Here is a 19,701-nt window from a genome sequence, read left to right as displayed (position 1 = left end):
AGAAACAGTGACAAAAAGTATGAGCGAGAAACAGAGTGATAAAAAGTATGAGAGCGAGAGAAACAGAGTGATAAAAAGTATGAGAGCGAGAAACAGTGACAAAAAGTATGAGAGCGAGAAACAGAGTGATAAAAAGTATGAGAGCGAGAAACAGTGACAAAAAGTATGAGAGCGAGAAACAGTGATAAAAAGTATGAGAGCGAGAAACAGTGATAAAAAGGAGAGAGCGAGAGAGAAACAGAGTGATAAAAAGGAGAGCGAGAGAAACAGAGTGATAAAAAGTATGAGAGCGAGAAACAGAGTGATAAAAAGTATGAGCGAGAAACAGTGATAAAAAGGAGAGAGCGAGAGAGAAACAGAGTGATAAAAAGGAGAGAGAGCGAGAGAGAAACAGAGTGATAAAAAGTATGAGAGAGAAACAGTGTGATAAAAAGTAGAGAGAGAAACAGAGTGATAAAAAGTATGAGAGCGAGAAACAGAGTGATAAAAAGTATGAGAGCGAGAAACAGTGATAAAAAGTAGAGAGCGAGAGAAACAGTGATAAAAAGTATGAGAGCGAGAGAAACAGAGTGATAAAAAGTATGAGAGCGAGAGAAACAGTGATAAAAAGTATGAGAGCGAGAGAAACAGTGATAAAAGGTATGAGAGCGAGAGAAACAGTGATAAAAAGTATGAGAGCGAGAAACAGAGTGATAAAAGTATGAGCGAGAGAAACAGAGTGATAAAAAGTAGAGCGAGAGAAAGTGATAAAAAGTATGAGAGCGAGAGAAACAGAGTGATAAAAAGTATGAGAGCAAGAGAAACAGTGATAAAAAGTATGAGAGCGAGAGAAACAGTGATAAAAAGTATGAGAGCGAGAGAAACAGAGTGATAAAAAGTAGAGCGAGAGAAAGGGATAAAAAGTATGAGAGCGAGAGAAACAGAGTGATAAAAAGTATGAGAGCGAGAAACAGTGATAAAAAGTATGAGCGAGAAACAGAGTGATAAAAAGTATGAGCGAGAAACAGTGATAAAAAGGAGAGAGCGAGAGAGAAACAGAGTGATAAAAAGGAGAGAGAGAGAGAGAGAAACAGAGTGATAAAAAGTATGAGAGAGAAACAGAGTGATAAAAAGTAGAGAGAGAAACAGAGTGATAAAAAGTAGAGAGAGAAACAGAGTGATAAAAAGTAGAGAGAGAAACAGAGTGATAAAAAGTAGAGAGAGAAACAGAGTGATAAAAAGTAGAGAGAGAAACAGAGTGATAAAAAGTAGAGAGAAACAGAGTGATAAAAAGTATGAGAGAGAAACAGAGTGATAAAAAGTAGAGAGAGAAACAGAGTGATAAAAAGGAGAGAGAGAAACAGAGTGATAAAAAGGAGAGAGAGAAACAGAGTGATAAAAAGGAGAGAGCGAGAGAAAGTGATAAAAAGTATGAGAGCGAGAAACAGTGATAGAAAGTATGAGAGCGAGAAACAGAGTGATAAAAAGTATGAGAGCGAGAAACAGAGTGATAAAAAGTATGAGAGCGAGAAACAGTGATAGAAAGTATGAGAGCGAGAAACAGAGTGATAGAAAGTATGAGAGCGAGAAACAGAGTGATAAAAAGTACGAGAGCGAGAGAAACAGTGATAAAAAGTATGAGAGCGAAAGAGTGATAAAAAGTATGAGAGAGAAACAGAGTGACAAAAAGTATGAGAGAGAAACAGGGAGACAAAGAGCATAAACATTACAGTGAAAGGGGAGCTGATGAAAACCAACTGAACTAGTAACATGTGGCCCCTGGCCTCCGACTGCTGTTCTAACGCATGCTGCTGGCCAGGCAATCATGCACAATAGAATGAACAAAGCTGGGGCCGACACAAGCAACACAGTCCGGTGTGACACACAGCTCAAAACATTTTTTTTTTAAGCACTTTGGCGGTCAAGTTCCCATGACGAAAATGTATTTAATTGCATTTCCAACTCCACTGATGGTTTGTCACAAAAACAACTGGTCTGATTAATATCAAACTAGTTAGCTGATAAAGTGCACAGGGTGTTATATGAGATATGGAAAAGAGCAAGATCATTTTATTTGATAATTGGCAGCCAAGCACTGATCATCATGTCACAAGCAATCAAATAAGAGCCTACCCTCCATATTTAGCGTACGGGCAATTTGCATGATCACTGTGCACTTTACTAGCATGTGAAGTTCATGACTTATTTAATCTGCTTATTCAACATACTGCTTTTCCTTGTCGTGGTGGTAGGCCTACAACAGCCTGATGTGATTATCAATATTGGCATTATCACCTCTATTCATTTTTCTGAAACAAGAAGTTCCCATGTCAAACGAACAAATTGTCTATCGACATTTATGAAATTGCACCATCATTTCCGGTTTCCATCAGCCCTGTCATGACTTTATGTGTCAGGTTATTCATCCACATGAAACGGTTGGATGGAAATCTGGTTATTGACAGTCAAACATTCACTACACAAAACAAAAATACTCTCCTCCTCCCACATTTCTCTGCTGCTGCCACTCAACCTTTAACCCTGTGGGGCCAGTGACCCAGGCAGACTCTTCCCTCCCATTCATCCCTACAACACTTCAGCCCCAACACAAGCTAATCAAACCCAGACCGGCCACTCTCTCTCCCCGCTCTCCATCAATCTTCTTTCAGTCTTTCTTTCAGCACTGTATTACTCCTACTCTCCCCTGCACCAATCACCCAGACAGACTAGAGTGATGGTGGGGTGAGAGAGAGAAAGCGAGACAGAAAGTGAGAAGAGAAAGAGTCACAGATGGTGAAAGGGCAGTAAATCTAATTTGACAGACAGACAAACTAGAGCAGTCCAGAGAAGTTTGTTGCATTCCTGTCCAAAGGCACCTTGAAAACTGGCAGGAACACACACATACTGTATCGCTCACCCCTACACCACACACAGAGCTCCCCTGTTAAATGTGTTTGCATCACTGTAACATCAGTATTGTCAACATCCAGTTCATTCACTAGCTGCCTGCAGATTGTACAATGGGATTGAAAAACAATACCTAAACAACAAAGTGTTGACTGGTTTACAACTGCCAGACATCGAGAATGATGACCACATACATGACAGGTAGCATCACAACTGCATTTAAATATTCAAATGAGTAAAACAAAAACAACAGTTAAGTCCCAATGATCGTATCTCTCCCGCATGTGTGGCAGAAACTCATCACGTTCTATTAAAAGCTGTGTGGATCAGTCTAAATGGTTGTTTTCCGAGCGCTCACTGTCAACACAGCAGAACAACTCGGAGATATAGGCTCCCGTGGCCCACGTGACTGTCCGAGAGAGAGAGCGAGAGCACCACTACCACAGGGCCAAAACAAACATCTGCAAACAATATTAAGAGGCCAATCTTAAAACCCAAGGAAAAAGTATGTAATTGCGTGTGTGTTTAAGATTCCCAAAAAGTCCCCTGTGACACTATAGTAAAACTCTTGGGACCATCCATCTTAATAAAACAGCAGGGGAGAATAACTTGAGGAAATCAGTGTCTCTCACTACTCCCTTCTAGTTATCCCTACTCTGGTACGGTCCACGTCAGGCCTACATCAGGTTTAAGATCACACCATCTTTATTCAACTCTCAAGATACTGAATTAGCCAGCCATTGTAGCCAGCATATGATTGTAGAAAAGCAACCCACATTCAAACATGGGAGCTACTTAGTCAGTGTTCAAGGCCAAGCCTAATTAACATCCAGGCACGAGATCTAATCACACACACACTCTACCCCCAGGGAGCCACTACCTACGCCACACACAGTCCACTTGCTCTCGTAAGCAGCCCCTCTCTATCACCCCAACTATGGAGCTCTGCGGGACGTCCCAAGATCGCTGGAGACAACCCCCCCCCACGGGTAGCCTAACTTCAGCTGAGCTCTATGTAACCCAGGCAGAGCCACAGGGGGCTCCATTCACTAATGGCCCAGTGATAATTGCTGCAATCACAACAGAGTGAGGTGGCGGGAGTAAGACGGCCACTGTGTGGAATTGTATTGGGGATAAGTCTAATGACCAGAGTTAGGATGAACTGCACCAGCGAGCGAGAGGGTCAAATCCTCCCACGTGTGATCCTCCTGCCTCCCTCACCCTCTCTGCCACCCCTACCCGGTCACGGATGGTGCTTCTGTGTGGATAAAAAGCTTTGTGGCCCCCACTGGCCCACTGAGCACAAGTAGCAAGTGTAAACGCTCCTGCCTTTGCAGTGCCTCCCCTTCCCTCGGAGGGTTAAATATAACCATCCTGCAGGCAGCAGCTGCATCAGCGCAAAGCCCTTAAAGCTGACAACTATCCTCTGGGCTGGGCCGGCCTGCCTGTAGGGTTCTGGGGCCAAGCAAAACAAGGCCAAACCAGAGACAGGGGCACAAGTGTGAATGAATGCCCACAGATGGTGCCAATCGGGGGGGGGGGGGGGGGGGGGCTACTATCCTTTACCCCAAAAGTAATCTCCCAAACCCCCAGCCCACACATCCCCGCCCCGCAGCCATGGGACTCCGTGCCAACAATGGAATATAAGAGCAAAGGTGAAGGATCGAGCCCTCTCCCACATAAAACAAGCCAGGCTTTGAGATGGGAATGACACACTAGTCAAAATGAATGTCAATCACGTTGGTGGGGTATAAAGGGAAACATACTACTAACATATACAACCACACGTTTAGAGACCCGTGTTAATACACATAATGGAAGTGTTTAAAAGCTAAATATGACATCTGAGCAATGGCTAAGTGGAGCAGCAAGAGGAGGAACATATCACAGCATTGAGAGAAGAAATGGAGTGCGTGATTAAGACTCAAGAGTGAAAGAGAAAGAGTGAGGGGAAAGTAGCTGTGTGGTGTAGCTGTAGCAGACTGCCTCCACAGTAGAACAGGTTGAGCCAGTCTGCCAGACAGAGCTTGGCTTGGCCTTGAATGAGGAGCATGACTACCCAACAAAGGTCACTGCAGAGGACAGCACACTACCAATGAAAAACAGGCCAGCGCAACACACCGAATGTGTGTTCACTAAGGCCCAGTCAAGTATAAGAGGACCCTGAGAATTTTAGCAAGGTACACATCTGTGTTAAGGGATAAACTTCCCACATGCATTTGACCAAGTATTAGTTTTGCTCTCGCGCTCTCATCAAGAGCACACGTCAGCCTTGTCAGGCATGTCAGCTGCTCTGCTGGCCACGAGGGGTGCATCTCACCCCTGTGGCAGTGGGACGTTTTATTTAAGATGGCGCTGAAAGCTGGACCACGGTGGAGATTCTCTACAGGTCAACAGCAAGCAGGCATGGAAGACTGTTCTAGTCGGTCTGTGTGTGAGACAGCTGCAACACAACACTTAACAGACATCTACACACACACAGTTACCTAGGCTACTTCCATGAACCAGTGGATAATTGAACTAAAGTAACACAATTTAACCAAGGTTTAATTTCACAAACAAGCTTGGCTATGGCAGACTATAGCTATCAGACTACAACAAAAAGAGGGAGAGAGCCATCATCAATAGCTAGTTTCAACATGGAAGGGTTACCTCCCACACATCCAATTTCTTTTGATTTCAACAGATGTCTACTTTAAAAAGAGAACACGCTTCACTTTGGTCTTCGAAGGATGTTTGCCCAGGCTGGGTAGCGTGTGTGTGTGGAGTACACGGATGTGTGTGTGTTTGAGAGACATCAAGGCAGGGAGGGAGAGTCTCTTTGTTCAGTGGAGTGCTAAAGTCAGGGATTACCCAGACTGACTTTGGACCATTCAAGTTCATGTGCACAAGTACAGTGAAATGCCTTTCTAGCAAGCTCTGACCCCAAAAATGCAGTAAGCAATAACAATGTAATACTAAAAATACCGTAAGGTAGAACAAAAACATACAAGAAATAAACATGAGGAAGTAAGCTATATACAGGGTCAGTTCCAATGCCATGTTTACAAAGGTACTGGAGTGATAAAGGTAGACAGTGTAGGTATAGGGGTAAAGTGACGAGGCATCAGGATATACAGTGCATTTGGAAAGTATTCAGACCCCTTTACATTTTCCACGTTGTTACGTTACAGCCTTAGGTTTTTAGAAATTTAAAGTTTGTTAAAAATAAAAAAACAGAAATACCTTATTTACATAAGTATTCAGACCCTTTGCTATGGGACTGGAAATTGAGCTCAGGTTTCTGTTTCAGTTGATCATCCTTGAGATGTTTCTACAACTTGATTGGAGTCCACCTGTAGTAAATTCAACTGATTGGACATGATTTGGAAAGGCACACACCTGTCTATATAAGGTCCCACAGTTGACAGTGCATGTCAGAACAAAAAACAAGCCATGAGGTTGAAGGAATTGTCCGTAGAGCTCCAAGACAGGATCGTGTCGAGGCACAGATCTGGAGGAAGGGTACGAAAAAAATTGAAGCTCCCCAAGAACACAGTGGCCTCCATCATTCTTAAATGGAAATAGGTTGGAACCACCAAGACGCTTCCTACAGCTGGCCGCCAAGCCAAACTGAGAAATCGGAGAAGGGCTGCGTCACAGCCGGCTGTGATTGGGAGTCCCATAGGGCAGCGCACTACTGGCCCAGCATCGTCCAGGTTTGGCTGTCATTGTAAATAAGAATTTGTTCTTAACTGACTTGCCTAGTTAAATGAAGGTTTAAAAGGGGTTGTCAGGAAGGTGACCAGAACCCAATGGTCACTAACAGAGCTCCTCTGTGGAGATGGGAGAACCTTCCAGAAGGACAACCATCTCTGCAGCACTCCACCAAATCAGGCTTTTATGGTAAGTGGCCGTTCAGAAGCCACTCCTCGGGTAAAAAGACACGACAGCCCGTTTGGAGTTTGCCAAAAGGCACCGAAAGGACTCTCAGACAGTAAGAAACAAGATTATATGGTCTGATGAAACCAAGATTGAACTCTTTGGCCTGAATGCAAGCGTAACATCTGGAGGAAACCTGGGACGATCCCTACGGTGAAGCATGGTGGTGGCATCATGCTGTTGGGATGTTTTTCAGCAGCAGGGACTGGGAGACTTGTCAGGATTAAGGGAAAGATGAACGGAGAAAAGTACAGAGAGATCCTTGATTGAAGTCCTGAGTGCTCTGGAGCAGGTTATCAGACTGGGGCGAAAATTCACCTTCCAAAAGGACAACGACCAAAAGCACACAGTCAAGACAACGCAAAAATGGCTACGGGACAAGTCTCAATGTCCTTGAGTGGCCCAGCCAGAGCCTGGACTTGAACCTGATCGAACATCTCTGGAGAGACCTGAAAATAGCTGTGCAGCGACACTCCCCATCCAACCTGACAGAGCTTGAAAGGATCTACAGAGAATAATGGGAGAAACTCCCCAAATACAGGTGTGCCAAGCTTGTAGCATCATACGCAACAAGACTCGAGGCTGTAATCACTGCCAAAGGTGCTTCAACAAAGTACTGAGTAAAGGGTCTGAATACTCATGGAAATGTGATAATGTGATGTGATATTTTTTTGCAAAAATTTCTAAATGTCTTTGCTTTGTCATTATGGGTTAGTGTGTGTAGATTAAATGGTTGTTTTCACCCTCAATCAATTTTTGAATAAGGCTGTAACAAAATACAGAAAAGGTAAAGTGGGCTGAAGACTTTCCAAATGCACTGTATGATAAGAACAGAGTAGCAGCAGCATATATGATGATTGTTTGAGTGTGGGTGCATGTGTGTAAAGCAGGGTTTCCGTTAACCTACAGTTGCCGGCTTTTGGCCGCATTTTTATTTTTAAGCTGCAAATATATATATTGCTGGCCAAACCATGATATTTTAGATTTTTGTTGCAAAAAAAAAAAAAGGCTCTTTATTCATTGATGGAAATACCAGTGAATGGAAATACATTTGACCGTCATGCCCATCGGTCTTTATCCCGCACAACTATCACATGTGCAGAGCAAACAGAGCCCATCTATTGTGGGACTTCTCCTGCTGCTCCTCTGCTGGTTGCTGCTGTAGTAAAACGTGCTTTTAATCAACCCATTCATTGCGCAACAATTCTAAAGGCAATCGCATGTTAAAAACAGTTTTAGTGCATGATTAAAAATAGCTACCATTTTTATTTCTCAACTGGTAATTGAAGCGTGCCTCCCAATCACCATTCAAGTGCAGGCAACAGGCTATCAGCGCGTCACCACTTTACAATGTGAGCTGGAGGCCGTATGCATTTTGAAAACATACTTAATTGTTTGAAATCTGAATGTATTTCTCATATTATGAGGAATGTCTTACCTTGCTTCAAAGTAGACAAAAGCTAAATCCAACCATGGAAACGTGGAGGCAATTATTTTCTAAAGACTTCATAGGCGGCACGTGAGTTTAAAGTTTGTGAAAGTTAACAATTTATCCTGACATTTCTACCGTTCTGCGTGCCAGTTATGTTTTTCATGTGCATTTTTGTGAAACAGTTTAATTTCAATAACGGTTTTCATTTGCTCAATAATTGTCATGTGCTAATCATAAAAATCTGAATCTAAATTAATGTTAAAGTCAACTATGCAAAATCACCAGCCTCTGCCATATGGACACATTGATACACCGTGATCCATTGGCAGCTAAAGAAATTAGCGAATGGAACTCATAGCCTATATGGCAATACAGCAGTAGGCCAATAACCTCCATTGTTCTTTCACACCAAGGATTGGTGATTATCGTACAGATTTAAATTGCTTACTGAGGAACTACCAGTTTATTAGGTACACCACCCCATTCATGGAAATACAGAGTTCCTACGTGGCCGTGGCTTGCTATATAAAAGCAGGCAGACAGGCATCGAGCCATTCAGTAACTGTTTGATTGAGCGTTAGAATGGGCAAAATGAGTGACCTAAGCGACTTCGAGAGTGGTATGATCGTCGGTGCCAAATGCGCTGGATCCAGTACCTCAGAAACATCTGCCCTCCTTGGATTTTCAACTACGACAGTGTCTAGGGTTTATTGAGAATGGTGCGACAAACAAAAAAAACATCCAGTCAGCAGCAGTCATGTGCGCGATAGCTCGTTGATGAGGGAGGTCGAAGGAGAATGTCAAGAATTTTGCAAGCTAACAGGCATGACACAAACAGTAAAATAACGGCGCCATACAACAGTGGTGTGCAGAACGACATTTCGGAATGCACAACTCGCCGATCCTTGCAAGAGAAGACCACACCGGGTTCCTCTCCTATCTATACTGACAGCTCACCTTGGCCTGCCTGCCAGGAGAGACTCTTCAGTGGGAGGCCAAACCCCCTGCTTCCACACCCCCAGAGGGGTGTCTGCTTCTATCTCCAGGATATGATAGTTAAGAGGAGCGAGAAGCACCCTTCTTACAACCATGTGGTGCCTATAATTGATTAATGGCAAGATAATTTCTCTGTTAATTCTCTTGCTCTCTCGCTCTCAAATGACAGCAACATAACTCTGCACCTTCTCTCTTTTGAATACTACTTCAACAGGACACAAAAAATGAGGAGATAAATAAGCCGGCGTTCTCCAGGAATCAACTGCGACATCTTGAAACACCACCAAGTCAAACAGCAGTCTTCTGGACTGAGGTGAGGGGAAACCAAAATCACACTGAAGCCGAACTGAAGCCGAACTGAAGCCTCACGGCGTCCAGATGTGCCTGGCAACTGCTCTACCCCACCCCGAGTCAGAGGGAGGAGAAAGAGGGGTAAAAGTGACTGGAAAAAGCCAGAGTCCGAGCCAAGAGCAACAGCATCTTACAACCTTCTCTCCATCAGCAAGTAGCACTTAATGCTGCATATCCAGTCAGTCAGAGAGAACCACATCCTCCTGAAGCCAGCCATACTGGAGCAACTCATTTTCCAACAGTGGAGGAAGACTGGACGGTGGTCATGTCTTTGGGTTTAAATGGATATCAAATAAACTCATGGTACAAATATATTGCCCAGAGGATTACCCATGCTAGCTGGGCTGATGAGACAGAATAAAAGGTTTCTAGATTCTGCAAACAAAACTAGTGTATAGGTATGCGAGTGTGTGTGGAGAAAGACAGCTGGACAGAGAGAGACTTCACAATTCTGTCACGGATTTGGGACTAGTTGAGCACTAAGACAAGAATTCTCCCACGCAACATTGCACCCTGGGAAGTCAGCCACACCTCCCATATGGGCTTGTGGAGAGAAAGGTGTGGGGATATCGCTTTATCTCGTCATGGTATAATGAAAATAAACTAGTGTGAAGGAAAACATAGCCGTTGCCAAATGGAAGGAGAACTCAACAGCTACCCTGAACAACAAAGCTGACAACTCAACAAAACACCTAGCCAGAGCCCTCATTCTGTCTCTGAGAGCTGCAGGTAGGAATGTGATGAAACTATGGATGAGATGAGGGCTTGTTCCCACACCAGGCAGAGAAGCGCACTAAGGGATTGGACACAGTGCACTGAAGCAACACTCTCCTTCAGGGGCTCCTCAACCATTAGCATTAAGCTAAATCTAAACTGACCACCACTGTAATATGCTAACAATGAATTAGCATTTACCTAAATGGCAGTGTGTGCCCCATTAAGCTAGCCAGCATTGGGCTCTGTTTAAGTATGCTAACCATGCGTTACTATTGAGTGAAATCATGCAGGCAGAGTGTTCGTATGACCTTATCATGCTTTAAAGCTAGCTAAAATAGGCCGACCCAGGGTGCATGCTGGACATTCATTAGCATTTCTGTGTGGGTGCTGTTTGTATGCTAACTATGCGGTAGGCTTAAAGCATCCTTCACAGTCAGGACAGTCAGCGTGTTTACACGTGGCGTGCGGTACTCACCATAGGGATGCCGGTGGAGAAGATGGTGGTTTTGACCACCTGTTTCTGCTTCTCAATCTGGGTCTCCAGCTGGGCGGCCCGGTCCTTGTGTTGGGCCAGCAGGATGGTGGCGGGGACATGAGAGCGCTCCTGGAGGGGAACATAGAAATATGACATATTCATACCTGTATTTGTGTGTGTGCGCATTTTCAAAAACCACTGAATAGCCATGATCTAGCCTCAAGCAAAACCTGTATTTAAGGCAAGTAAAAGATGGGAGGAGCTTCAAAGACTGGCACCTGTAAATGAGATGTGCATTTCAATTAACAGGAGTGCCTTGTTAAGAGTTCCTTTGTGGAATTTCTTTCCTTCTTAATGTGTTTGAGCCAAACAATTGTGTTGTGACAAGGTAGGGGTGGTATACATAAGATTAGAGGTCGACCAATTAAATCGTATTGGCCGATTTAATTAGGGCCAATTTCAAGTGTTCATAACAATCGGAAATGGGTATTTTTGGACACAGATTTGGCCAAATGTTTTTTTTTTTTTTTACTCCTTTATTTAACTAGGCAAGTCAGTTAAACATACATTCTTATTTTCAATGACGGCCTAGAAACGGTGGGTTAACTGCCTCGTTCAGGGGCAGAACAACTGATTTTTACCTTGTCAGCTGGGGGATTCAATCTTGCAACATTACAGTTAACTAGTCCACCGCTCTAACCACCTGATTACATTGCACTCCACGAGGACACTGCCTGTTACGTGAATGCCAAGGTAAGTTGCTAGCTAGCATTAAACTTATCTTATAAAAAACAATCAATCATAATCACTAGTTAACTACACATGGTTGATGATATTACTAGATATTATCTAGCGTGTCCTGCGTTGCATATAATCTGACTGAGCATACAAGTATCTAAGTATCTGACTTAGCAGTGGTAGGCAGAAACAGGCGCGTAAACATTCATTCAAACAGCACTTTAGTGCGTTTTGCCAGCAGCTCTTCATTGTGCGTCAAGCATTGCGCTGTTTATGACTTCAAGCCTATCAACCCCTGAGATGAGGCTGGTGTAACCGATGTGAAATGGCTAGCTAGTTAGCTCGCGCTAATAGCGTTTCAAACGTCACTCGCTCTGAGCCTGTGGTTGTTTCCCTTGCTCTGCATGGGTAACGCTGCTTCGAGTGTGGCTGTTGTCGATGTGTTCCTGGTTCGAGCCCAGGTAGGAGCGAGGAGAGGGATGGAAGCTATACTGTTACACTGGCAATACTAAAGTGCCTATAAGAACATCCAATAGTCAAAGGTTAATGAAATACAAATGGTATAGAGGGAAATAGTCCTATAATTCCTATAATAACTACAACCTAAAACTTCTTACCTGGGAATATTGAAGACTCATGTTAAAAGGAACCACCAGCTTTCATATGTTCTCATGATCTGAGCAAGGAACTTAAACGTTAGCTTTCTTACATGGCACATATTGCACTTTTACTTTCTTCTCCAACACTTTGTTTTTGCATTATTTAAACCAAATTGAACATGTTTCATTATTTATTTGAGGCTAAATTGATTTTATTGATGTAATATATTAAGTTAAAATAAGTGTTCATTCAGTATTGTTGTAATTGTCATTATTACAAATTATTACAGCCGATTAATCAGTATCGGCTTTTTTTGGTCCTCCAATAATTGGTATCGGCGTTGAAAAATCTGAATCGGTCGACCTCTACGTAAGAGCCTAAGAGCCCTAAAGACCAAGTCCATATTATGGCAAGAACAGCTCAAATAAGCAAAGAGAAACAACAGTCAATCATAACTTTAAGACATGAAGGTCATTCAAAACTGAACATTTTCAGAACTTTGAAAGTTTCTTCAAGTGCAGTCGCAAACACCAAGTAGTATGATGAAACTAGCTCTCATGAGGACCGCCACAGGAAAGGAAGACCCTGAGTTCTCTGCTGCAGAGGATAAGTTCATTAGAGTTACCAGCCTCAGATTGCAGCCCAAATAAATGCTTCAGAGTTCAAGTAACAGACCCATCTCAACATCAACTGTTCAAAGGAGACACGTATACGTGAATCAGGCCTTCATGGTCAAATTGCTGCAAAGAAACACTACTAAAGGACACCAATAAGAAGAAGAGACTTGCTTGGGCCAAGAAACGCAAGCAATGGACATTAGACCGGTGGAAATCTGTCCTTTGGTCTGATGAGTCCAAATGTGAGATTTTTGGTTCCAACCGCCGTGTCTTTGTGAGATGCAGAGTAGGTGAATGGATGATCTTCACATGTGTGTTTCCTACTGTGAAGCATGGAGGAGGTGTGATGGTGCTTTGCTGGTGACACTGTCAGTGATTTATTTAGAATTCGAGGCACACTTAACCAGCATGGCGACCACAGGATTCTGCAGCGATACGCCATCCCATCTGGTTTGCTCTATCATTTGTTTTTCAACAGGACAATGACCCAACACACCTCCAGACTGTATAAGGGCTATTTGACCAAGAAGGTGAGTGATGGAGTGCTGCATCAGATTACCTGGCCTTCACAATCACCCGACCTCAACCTAATTGAGATGGTTTGGGATGAGTTGGACCGCAGAGTGAAGGAAAAGCAGCCAACAAGTGCTCAGCATATGTGGGAACTCCTTCAAGACGGTTGGAAAAGCATTCCAGGTGAAGCTGGTTGAGAAAATGCCAAGCGTGTACAAAGCTGTCCTCAAAGCAAAGGGTGGCTACTTTGAAGAATCTAAAATATATTGTTTAAAAAAATAAGTGGTTACTACATGATTCCATGTGTGTTATTTCATAGTTTTAATGTCTTAAAGAAAAACCCTTGAATGAGTAGGTGTGTCCAAACTTTTGACTGGTACTGTATGTCACCTGATTGTTTTCTCTATTTGCATGTGTGGTGCTATGTGGCAATCTGTGTTTATTAGTGTGTGTGTGTCTCTCACCAGTTCATCCAGTAGAGCCTGCTTGCTCTTCCTCTTGGCCTGTAACTGTCTCTGTTCTTCCTGCAGAGTCTCCAGCCTGCGCTGCTCATTCCCCTGCTGCTCCAACAGCAGCAGCTCCTCCAACTCCTCCTGCTCTCGAGTCTGACAAAGAGAGGGAGAGGAGTCGGAGAGAAAACAATCAATATCATAGTAGACAGAGTATTGCAGAGGAGGAGACAGGGGTTGAGAGAGGAAGCTTGACCATTTAGCACAACAGAATAATGCATAAGCAATGCGTTTCACCAGGCAAAGCAGAGTGAGTCAGTGTGGGGTTACAGGTACCCACCAGCTTGGCCTTGTTCTTCTGAATGATGTCTCTATTCTCTCTCTGGTAAGCCTCCATGATCTGTTTGGTCCCCTCCACCTCTAGGTTGTTGGTCAGGTTATAGACTGGAGAGAAGGGAGCAGGGCAGCCCTCTATCAACATACTAGCATGGACTTCACTTCAAATGATTTAGGACTGATACTGGAAATCGGATTTGGCACAAGCTGAATTATGATGTTGCAAAGCATCTGACTAGATACTTATTTAATCAAAACACATTGAATTAAGGTTTAATGTTGAAATTGTATATATCCCTATTTAAAATAAACAATAGAAACATAGGGTTTGCCAGTGCATTTCTCTAAAAGTAATTAGCCATGTTTCTGACGATGTAAGCATAGGGGACAGTAGGAGAGGTCCAACACATTGTCACAGTGCAAACACCATCTGACAGAAATCTCTGAGAATTGGCACAGAGAGACTGGTGTGTCTCTAACCCTGGCACTGAAGCCTGTAAAACATCAACATCCAGAGGCAAGGCCAGATCAATCAGGCTACATCCTTCCCTCTCTCCCCCCGCCACCTCTCACCGATCTCCTCCACTCGCTCCAAGTAGTCATTGTATTCTCTCAAGTTGGAGAAGTCAAAGTCTCTCTTGTTGTAACTGTGAGGGAGAAAGCGAAGAGTTATTATATGCATTAGGCTTAATGCTTGTTTACAGACATTGCATTGAAACAGCAGAGCTAAAGAAATAAAGATGAGGGATGGATGGAATAGGAGGGGCTGAGAGGAAAAAGTATGGCAGGGAAAGAGGTTTCCTATTCGAGCAAACCCTGGGGGGCCCATTGTCTACAAAACAAACAGCATCATGACAATGACAAAGGCAGCTTAAGGAGAGGGAGGAGTGGGCTGAACACACAGAGACACACCCTTCTCCCCCGTGCCCCTCACTCACATCTTGAGCACCTTCTTACGGATCTCCACCTCCTTGTCGACGGCAGGGTCTTCAAAGAGCTGCACACGGAAGTTACTCTTCCTCAGGGGCGTGTCGCACTGCACACAGTTCCCCGAGCCGCGCACAAACAGCATGTCCACACAGCTCTCACATCTGAGAGGAGACAGAGACACAGACATAGTAAACCAGCCTTTCCCCATACTTGGTCCTCGGGATTACGCAGCTGATTCAAATTATCAAAGCTGAATGATGAATTGATTATTTGAATAGCTTGTGTAGTGCTAGGGCAAAAAAACAAACGTGCACCCCTTGGAGTCCCACGTTTGGGAAACCCTGTGGCAAACACACACAGCTATAGAGGAAACTATATTATATGGAGCATGCATGTCAACTACTGCCTACTGTATGTGCAAGTCTAATGCACTTTTCCTTAGCAAAGGCCTGGTGGTATATTTACATTTTATATTTTGTCTGTCTGAGTTATCAGCCTCACAGCACATGATAATGGCCATCTTGTATTTTTACAGTAGGAATCATGAATGGAATGTTGATTTACCCCCCCCCCCCACACACACATACACACACGGAAATTAATCTGACACCCCTGCCATTGACTGTGTCTGCACTGGAAAAACAGTTGTTGTTTTTTTCATTTCAAAGGAACTCATAGTCAGCATGCCACGTTGAATAGAATATAGAATCTAGTTCAGCAATGTACCCACAGCTCCTCTCATCACTAAACCATTTCAAATTCCACTGATCCTGAAGTTCCCTGAAAGGCTCTGGGTTCTTTCAACATTGTCAGGATTGTAATCATTTTTAAAATGACCTTGAAAGTGCTCTAGCAATTGACCTAATATGAATTAAATCAAAACAATTGCAAAACAGTTATAGTAAATTTAGGCTAAATTACATTAGGCTACATATTCTTTATCCCCTTACACTTGTGTGTATAAGACAGTAGTTTTGGAATTGTTAGATTACTTGTTGGTTATTACTGCATTGTCGGAACTAGAAGCACAAGCATTTCGCTACACTCGCATTAACATCTGCTAACCATGTGTATGTGACAAATAAATAAAATTTGATTTGATTTGAATACGTCATAAGGCATTATGAACTGCATCGATAAAGAAAGTCTAACCACTTGACTACTATTGTTGCATGATCCACAAATCCCATCTCATCATTAAGTCAATTTCGACCAGAAGGAAAGCATTCGAATGCAGCAGGTTCGATCCTCCACAAACCATCAGGACAACACAGCCTTGGCAACGACCAGAGCCAACTTTGGACCGAGCAATATTTACTAATCAATCACACCTTTGAGCAGGTAGGCGTTTATCCATGAAGACAATGGAAAAGGCCCTAATTCTTCCCTAAGTAGGCGGCAGGAGAGGCGAGCAGGGGGGCTGAATAAACATTTGCACAGTCCACTCTTAATTAAGTCTCTGAGAAGCTTTATTCTACTGGAATTCACCTTCTGTAGGCTTCCTGCTCCTAGTTGCCCACCTTCAAAAGCAAGCCCCAACATCTGGTTTCCAAATGGCCACATCTAGGGTTACTACTGCCGTTTTCACCCCAAAATGTTGTTGCTTATTCAATGTGATGAAATTCTGGAGGAAATCTTGTGTCTCCATGTTTTTTTATTTGTTTCCAAAGTCACATTGCTTTCAAAACTTCTTTAGAACGCAAGTCCTTCAGGCCAAGTTGCAGTAAACCCTTGTCACCTCATCAGCAAGATTCTCAATTAAAAAGCAGTTATGGGAGAAACTGCAGAAACTACAGGGCTTTGCCTGTTTACATATCAGATATGGATCAATCAAAGCAAACCTGCCAAAAGATAATTAACACCAAAACACCCTCTAGTATAGAACAGAGTTCACAAAACATTCACAAACAGGCCTAGTGTTCAACAACCACTGGATTTAGCACAAAAACATAGATGAAACAAAAGTTATCCTATACGTGGTTGGTCCCCGGGACCATGAGAGAGCCTTCTGATCAAGTGCAGCCCAGTGGGGGCAGATGTTCACTGTGGCCCCAGGCTACAGGAGATGTATAGGCCTGGCCATATGGAGGTAGAAGGGGGGGGGGGGGGGGGGGGGTGCTGCTTGTTTCCACAGGCCCACAAAGAGCCCATTCATCAGGCAGGGCCAGGAGTGGGGCATAGCTTGCCCCCTGCCCCATAAATGGACCACACAACAGACCCTCCACAGGGGAAATCCTGTGTAATTCTAGAGCGAAGAGGTGAAGCTATGAGAAGATTGAAGGGAGGAGACTTTCAAAGTGAACTTGCCATCTTTAGGCTAGCCATCTGTATAGGACCCTCTTTCTGATTGTGCCTTTCTCCTGCTTCTGGGCATAAGGGCAAGGGAGAGACCATATGTCTAGCATCATACACACAGTTTCTCTGGCATATGCTCTCTCTCCTTCTCTCCCAAGGCTATTTTCACTGCAGCAAAGTGGTGAGTGAGCCCTGCACCCCCAGCCCTCACCTGTCCTGTTCAGAGCTCCTGGCTCATATCTCTCCCATCTGCAGCTGTCAGCAGGTCAGGGGGGGGGTAAACAGGGGCCTGACAGGGCAAAAACAAACCCCCCCCCCCCCCCCCCCCCCCCCACCACCACCACCCCAACCCAAGGGCCAGTGACATTGCCTGCCTCCCTCCTCCTCTACGGTAGAGAAGGTAAGTACAACACAGCCACATAGGGGCTGGTTCACCCGCTTCTCCCATGAAGCCCTCTCCATGCTCTGGACTGGGCCTAGGCCCAGACAGGAGATCCCTTTGTGTAGTAATCACCTGTAGTAATCATCAAACACTGCTAACCTGCTGTGACGCCCCTTTCCTGCCTGTGACACCCACCACCTGCAGAGCCACAGCCAGAAAACACTGGGACACTTGATTGGCTCTTAAAACTAAATGGGAAGAGGAATTTCATAAATTACAATGTACATTATCAAGCATGGGAAAGAGTAAAACTTCCTAAATTAGTTTTCAAATAAACTACACCGATCTGCCCTCTAATGGGTAGGTGACTGACAGACACACAAGAACCTAGCCTCCACCTGCAGAAGTGTCCCTATCACTCCTTCCTCAATCTCTACATACCCACCCTAATGTACCTGGCCCACCGTCATCTGTGCTGTGCCCAGTCCCTGCTTCCAAATGCCAAAGGACATAGGCCCTGCATCATGGTGTGTAGGTAATAAATAACATAAGGCCAGTGTTACTGGCGACGGGGACACTAAATGTGCTGCTGTGGGATTTAAATTTAGACACAGGGTGGAGCGGTTACATATAGCGTGTGGGACGGCCTACACCGGAATGGCTTCATAGCTTTGTCAGCAAGACTCTCTCCCCAGACAGTTTGACAAACCGTCAGTCAGACCAACGGACAGACAGGAAGATAAACTGGTCGGCACAGGATATTTTTGTTTCTTCAATTTCATTCAAACATAGTGAATCATAATCAACACATTGTCTATGAAACTTTGTCAAGTTCAGGCTCTTTTGTGACAGATCAAATTTGGTTCTGGGTTCCAAGATAGCGTAAATATTGTGCATCAACAATAGCACACCAAACCTTGAAATCATGAGTTGTCAAATGACCAGTAGTCAGGACAGTCAAAAACAATTACCAATGTGTGTGGTTGCAGTTTCCTAGCAGCACCCAAATAATCTGGTAAACAGTTCTTAAGAGCACCATCAAGGTGAACAGAGCTAGGGAAGGGTGATCCTCTAAATGGCTTTATTGCAAAGTTATTTAAATTTTCTCCCAGTGTGAATCTGCGTCCAGATAAAACAGAAGCCCTGAGTTATGAGTGTGCTGACTTGATGACGAAGCACAGCCACTTCCTGATGGTACGGATAATAAACAAACAGGGTCAAGCATATGAGCCAACAGACACCAGCATTTTCCTCACCCACTGTCACTGCATAACAACACCCATAAAAATCAACCCGTCTCCTCTCCTTCATCAGGGAGACTGGGAGGATGTCTGGGCTTACAAACAGGGGATTGAGGACAGCTTTCTTGCTATCTTTTTATTTTACTTCCATAGAGACTGAGGCAGTACATCAACCTGAGTTGATAGCTATATGGTTACGTTTCAGTATCACATGTTCTTGCAATACAAATAAACAACAAGCCAGCGTTGTCTATTTAAGTGATTAATGCCCGAGAAGACAGGTTTTGGAGGATATATTGGCACGGGTGTTAAGCCAGAGACGAAAACATTTACTTGTGCATTCTGTACAACTTGTAATCAAGCGCTGAGACAAGGGGAAGTGTTTATGTTGCAGATAGAAAGGGATGAAAAACAACAAACATCGTGCACCTAAAAGGTCATAGTTCTTTACTTTCAGCTTTGCTAGCTACATAGTAACGCCAACAGATTAAACTCCACGAGTTGAGTTTAGTCGACTAGCTAACGTTACATAGCAGAAGTACTACTAGCTAACATTACATTTTATATTCCTTGTTGTAGTGGTCTGGCTAAATAACATATTTAACGGGTTGACAACCTGCAGCTATATCTGTGAAGCTAGCTCGCTCAGGACACTGCTGGGCTTGCTAGCTAGTTAGCATGAATGGATAACGTTACTCACAGCGTGTGGCCACAAACATTCACCATCAGTTTCAGGGAAGGATTCCTGTATTTCGTTGTCTTGCATCTCGGACACCCTTGATCGTCCATCTCTACAAAGCACAGAAATGAGAGAAAACAGAA

General features: G+C 43.8%; 1 protein-coding gene across 3 annotated transcripts in view; it reads right to left on the bottom strand.

Annotated features, from left to right (window-relative positions):
• Nucleotides 1-19,701, bottom strand: part of mnat1 (MNAT1 component of CDK activating kinase) — a 55,215-nt gene that overhangs the window by 33,749 nt on the left and 1,765 nt on the right. For all 3 annotated transcript variants that reach the window (XM_021584958.3, XM_021584959.3, XM_090220841.1), the window contains exons 2-7: nucleotides 19,580-19,670; nucleotides 14,970-15,122; nucleotides 14,605-14,678; nucleotides 14,036-14,139; nucleotides 13,711-13,851; nucleotides 10,779-10,907 (exon numbers count right to left, since the gene is read on the bottom strand). In XM_021584958.3, the coding sequence (XP_021440633.1) occupies nucleotides 10,779-10,907; nucleotides 13,711-13,851; nucleotides 14,036-14,139; nucleotides 14,605-14,678; nucleotides 14,970-15,122; nucleotides 19,580-19,670 (692 nt within the window). The remainder of the gene's footprint in view (nucleotides 1-10,778; nucleotides 10,908-13,710; nucleotides 13,852-14,035; nucleotides 14,140-14,604; nucleotides 14,679-14,969; nucleotides 15,123-19,579; nucleotides 19,671-19,701) is intronic.

Source organism: Oncorhynchus mykiss, chromosome 25 (genome assembly GCF_057628025.1).
Source record: "Oncorhynchus mykiss isolate SJ-2025 chromosome 25, ASM5762802v1, whole genome shotgun sequence".
Classification (NCBI taxonomy): Eukaryota; Metazoa; Chordata; class Actinopteri; order Salmoniformes; family Salmonidae; genus Oncorhynchus; species Oncorhynchus mykiss.
Note: the sequence above shows the minus strand (reverse complement) of the source record. Positions and strands in the feature narration are given on the sequence as shown.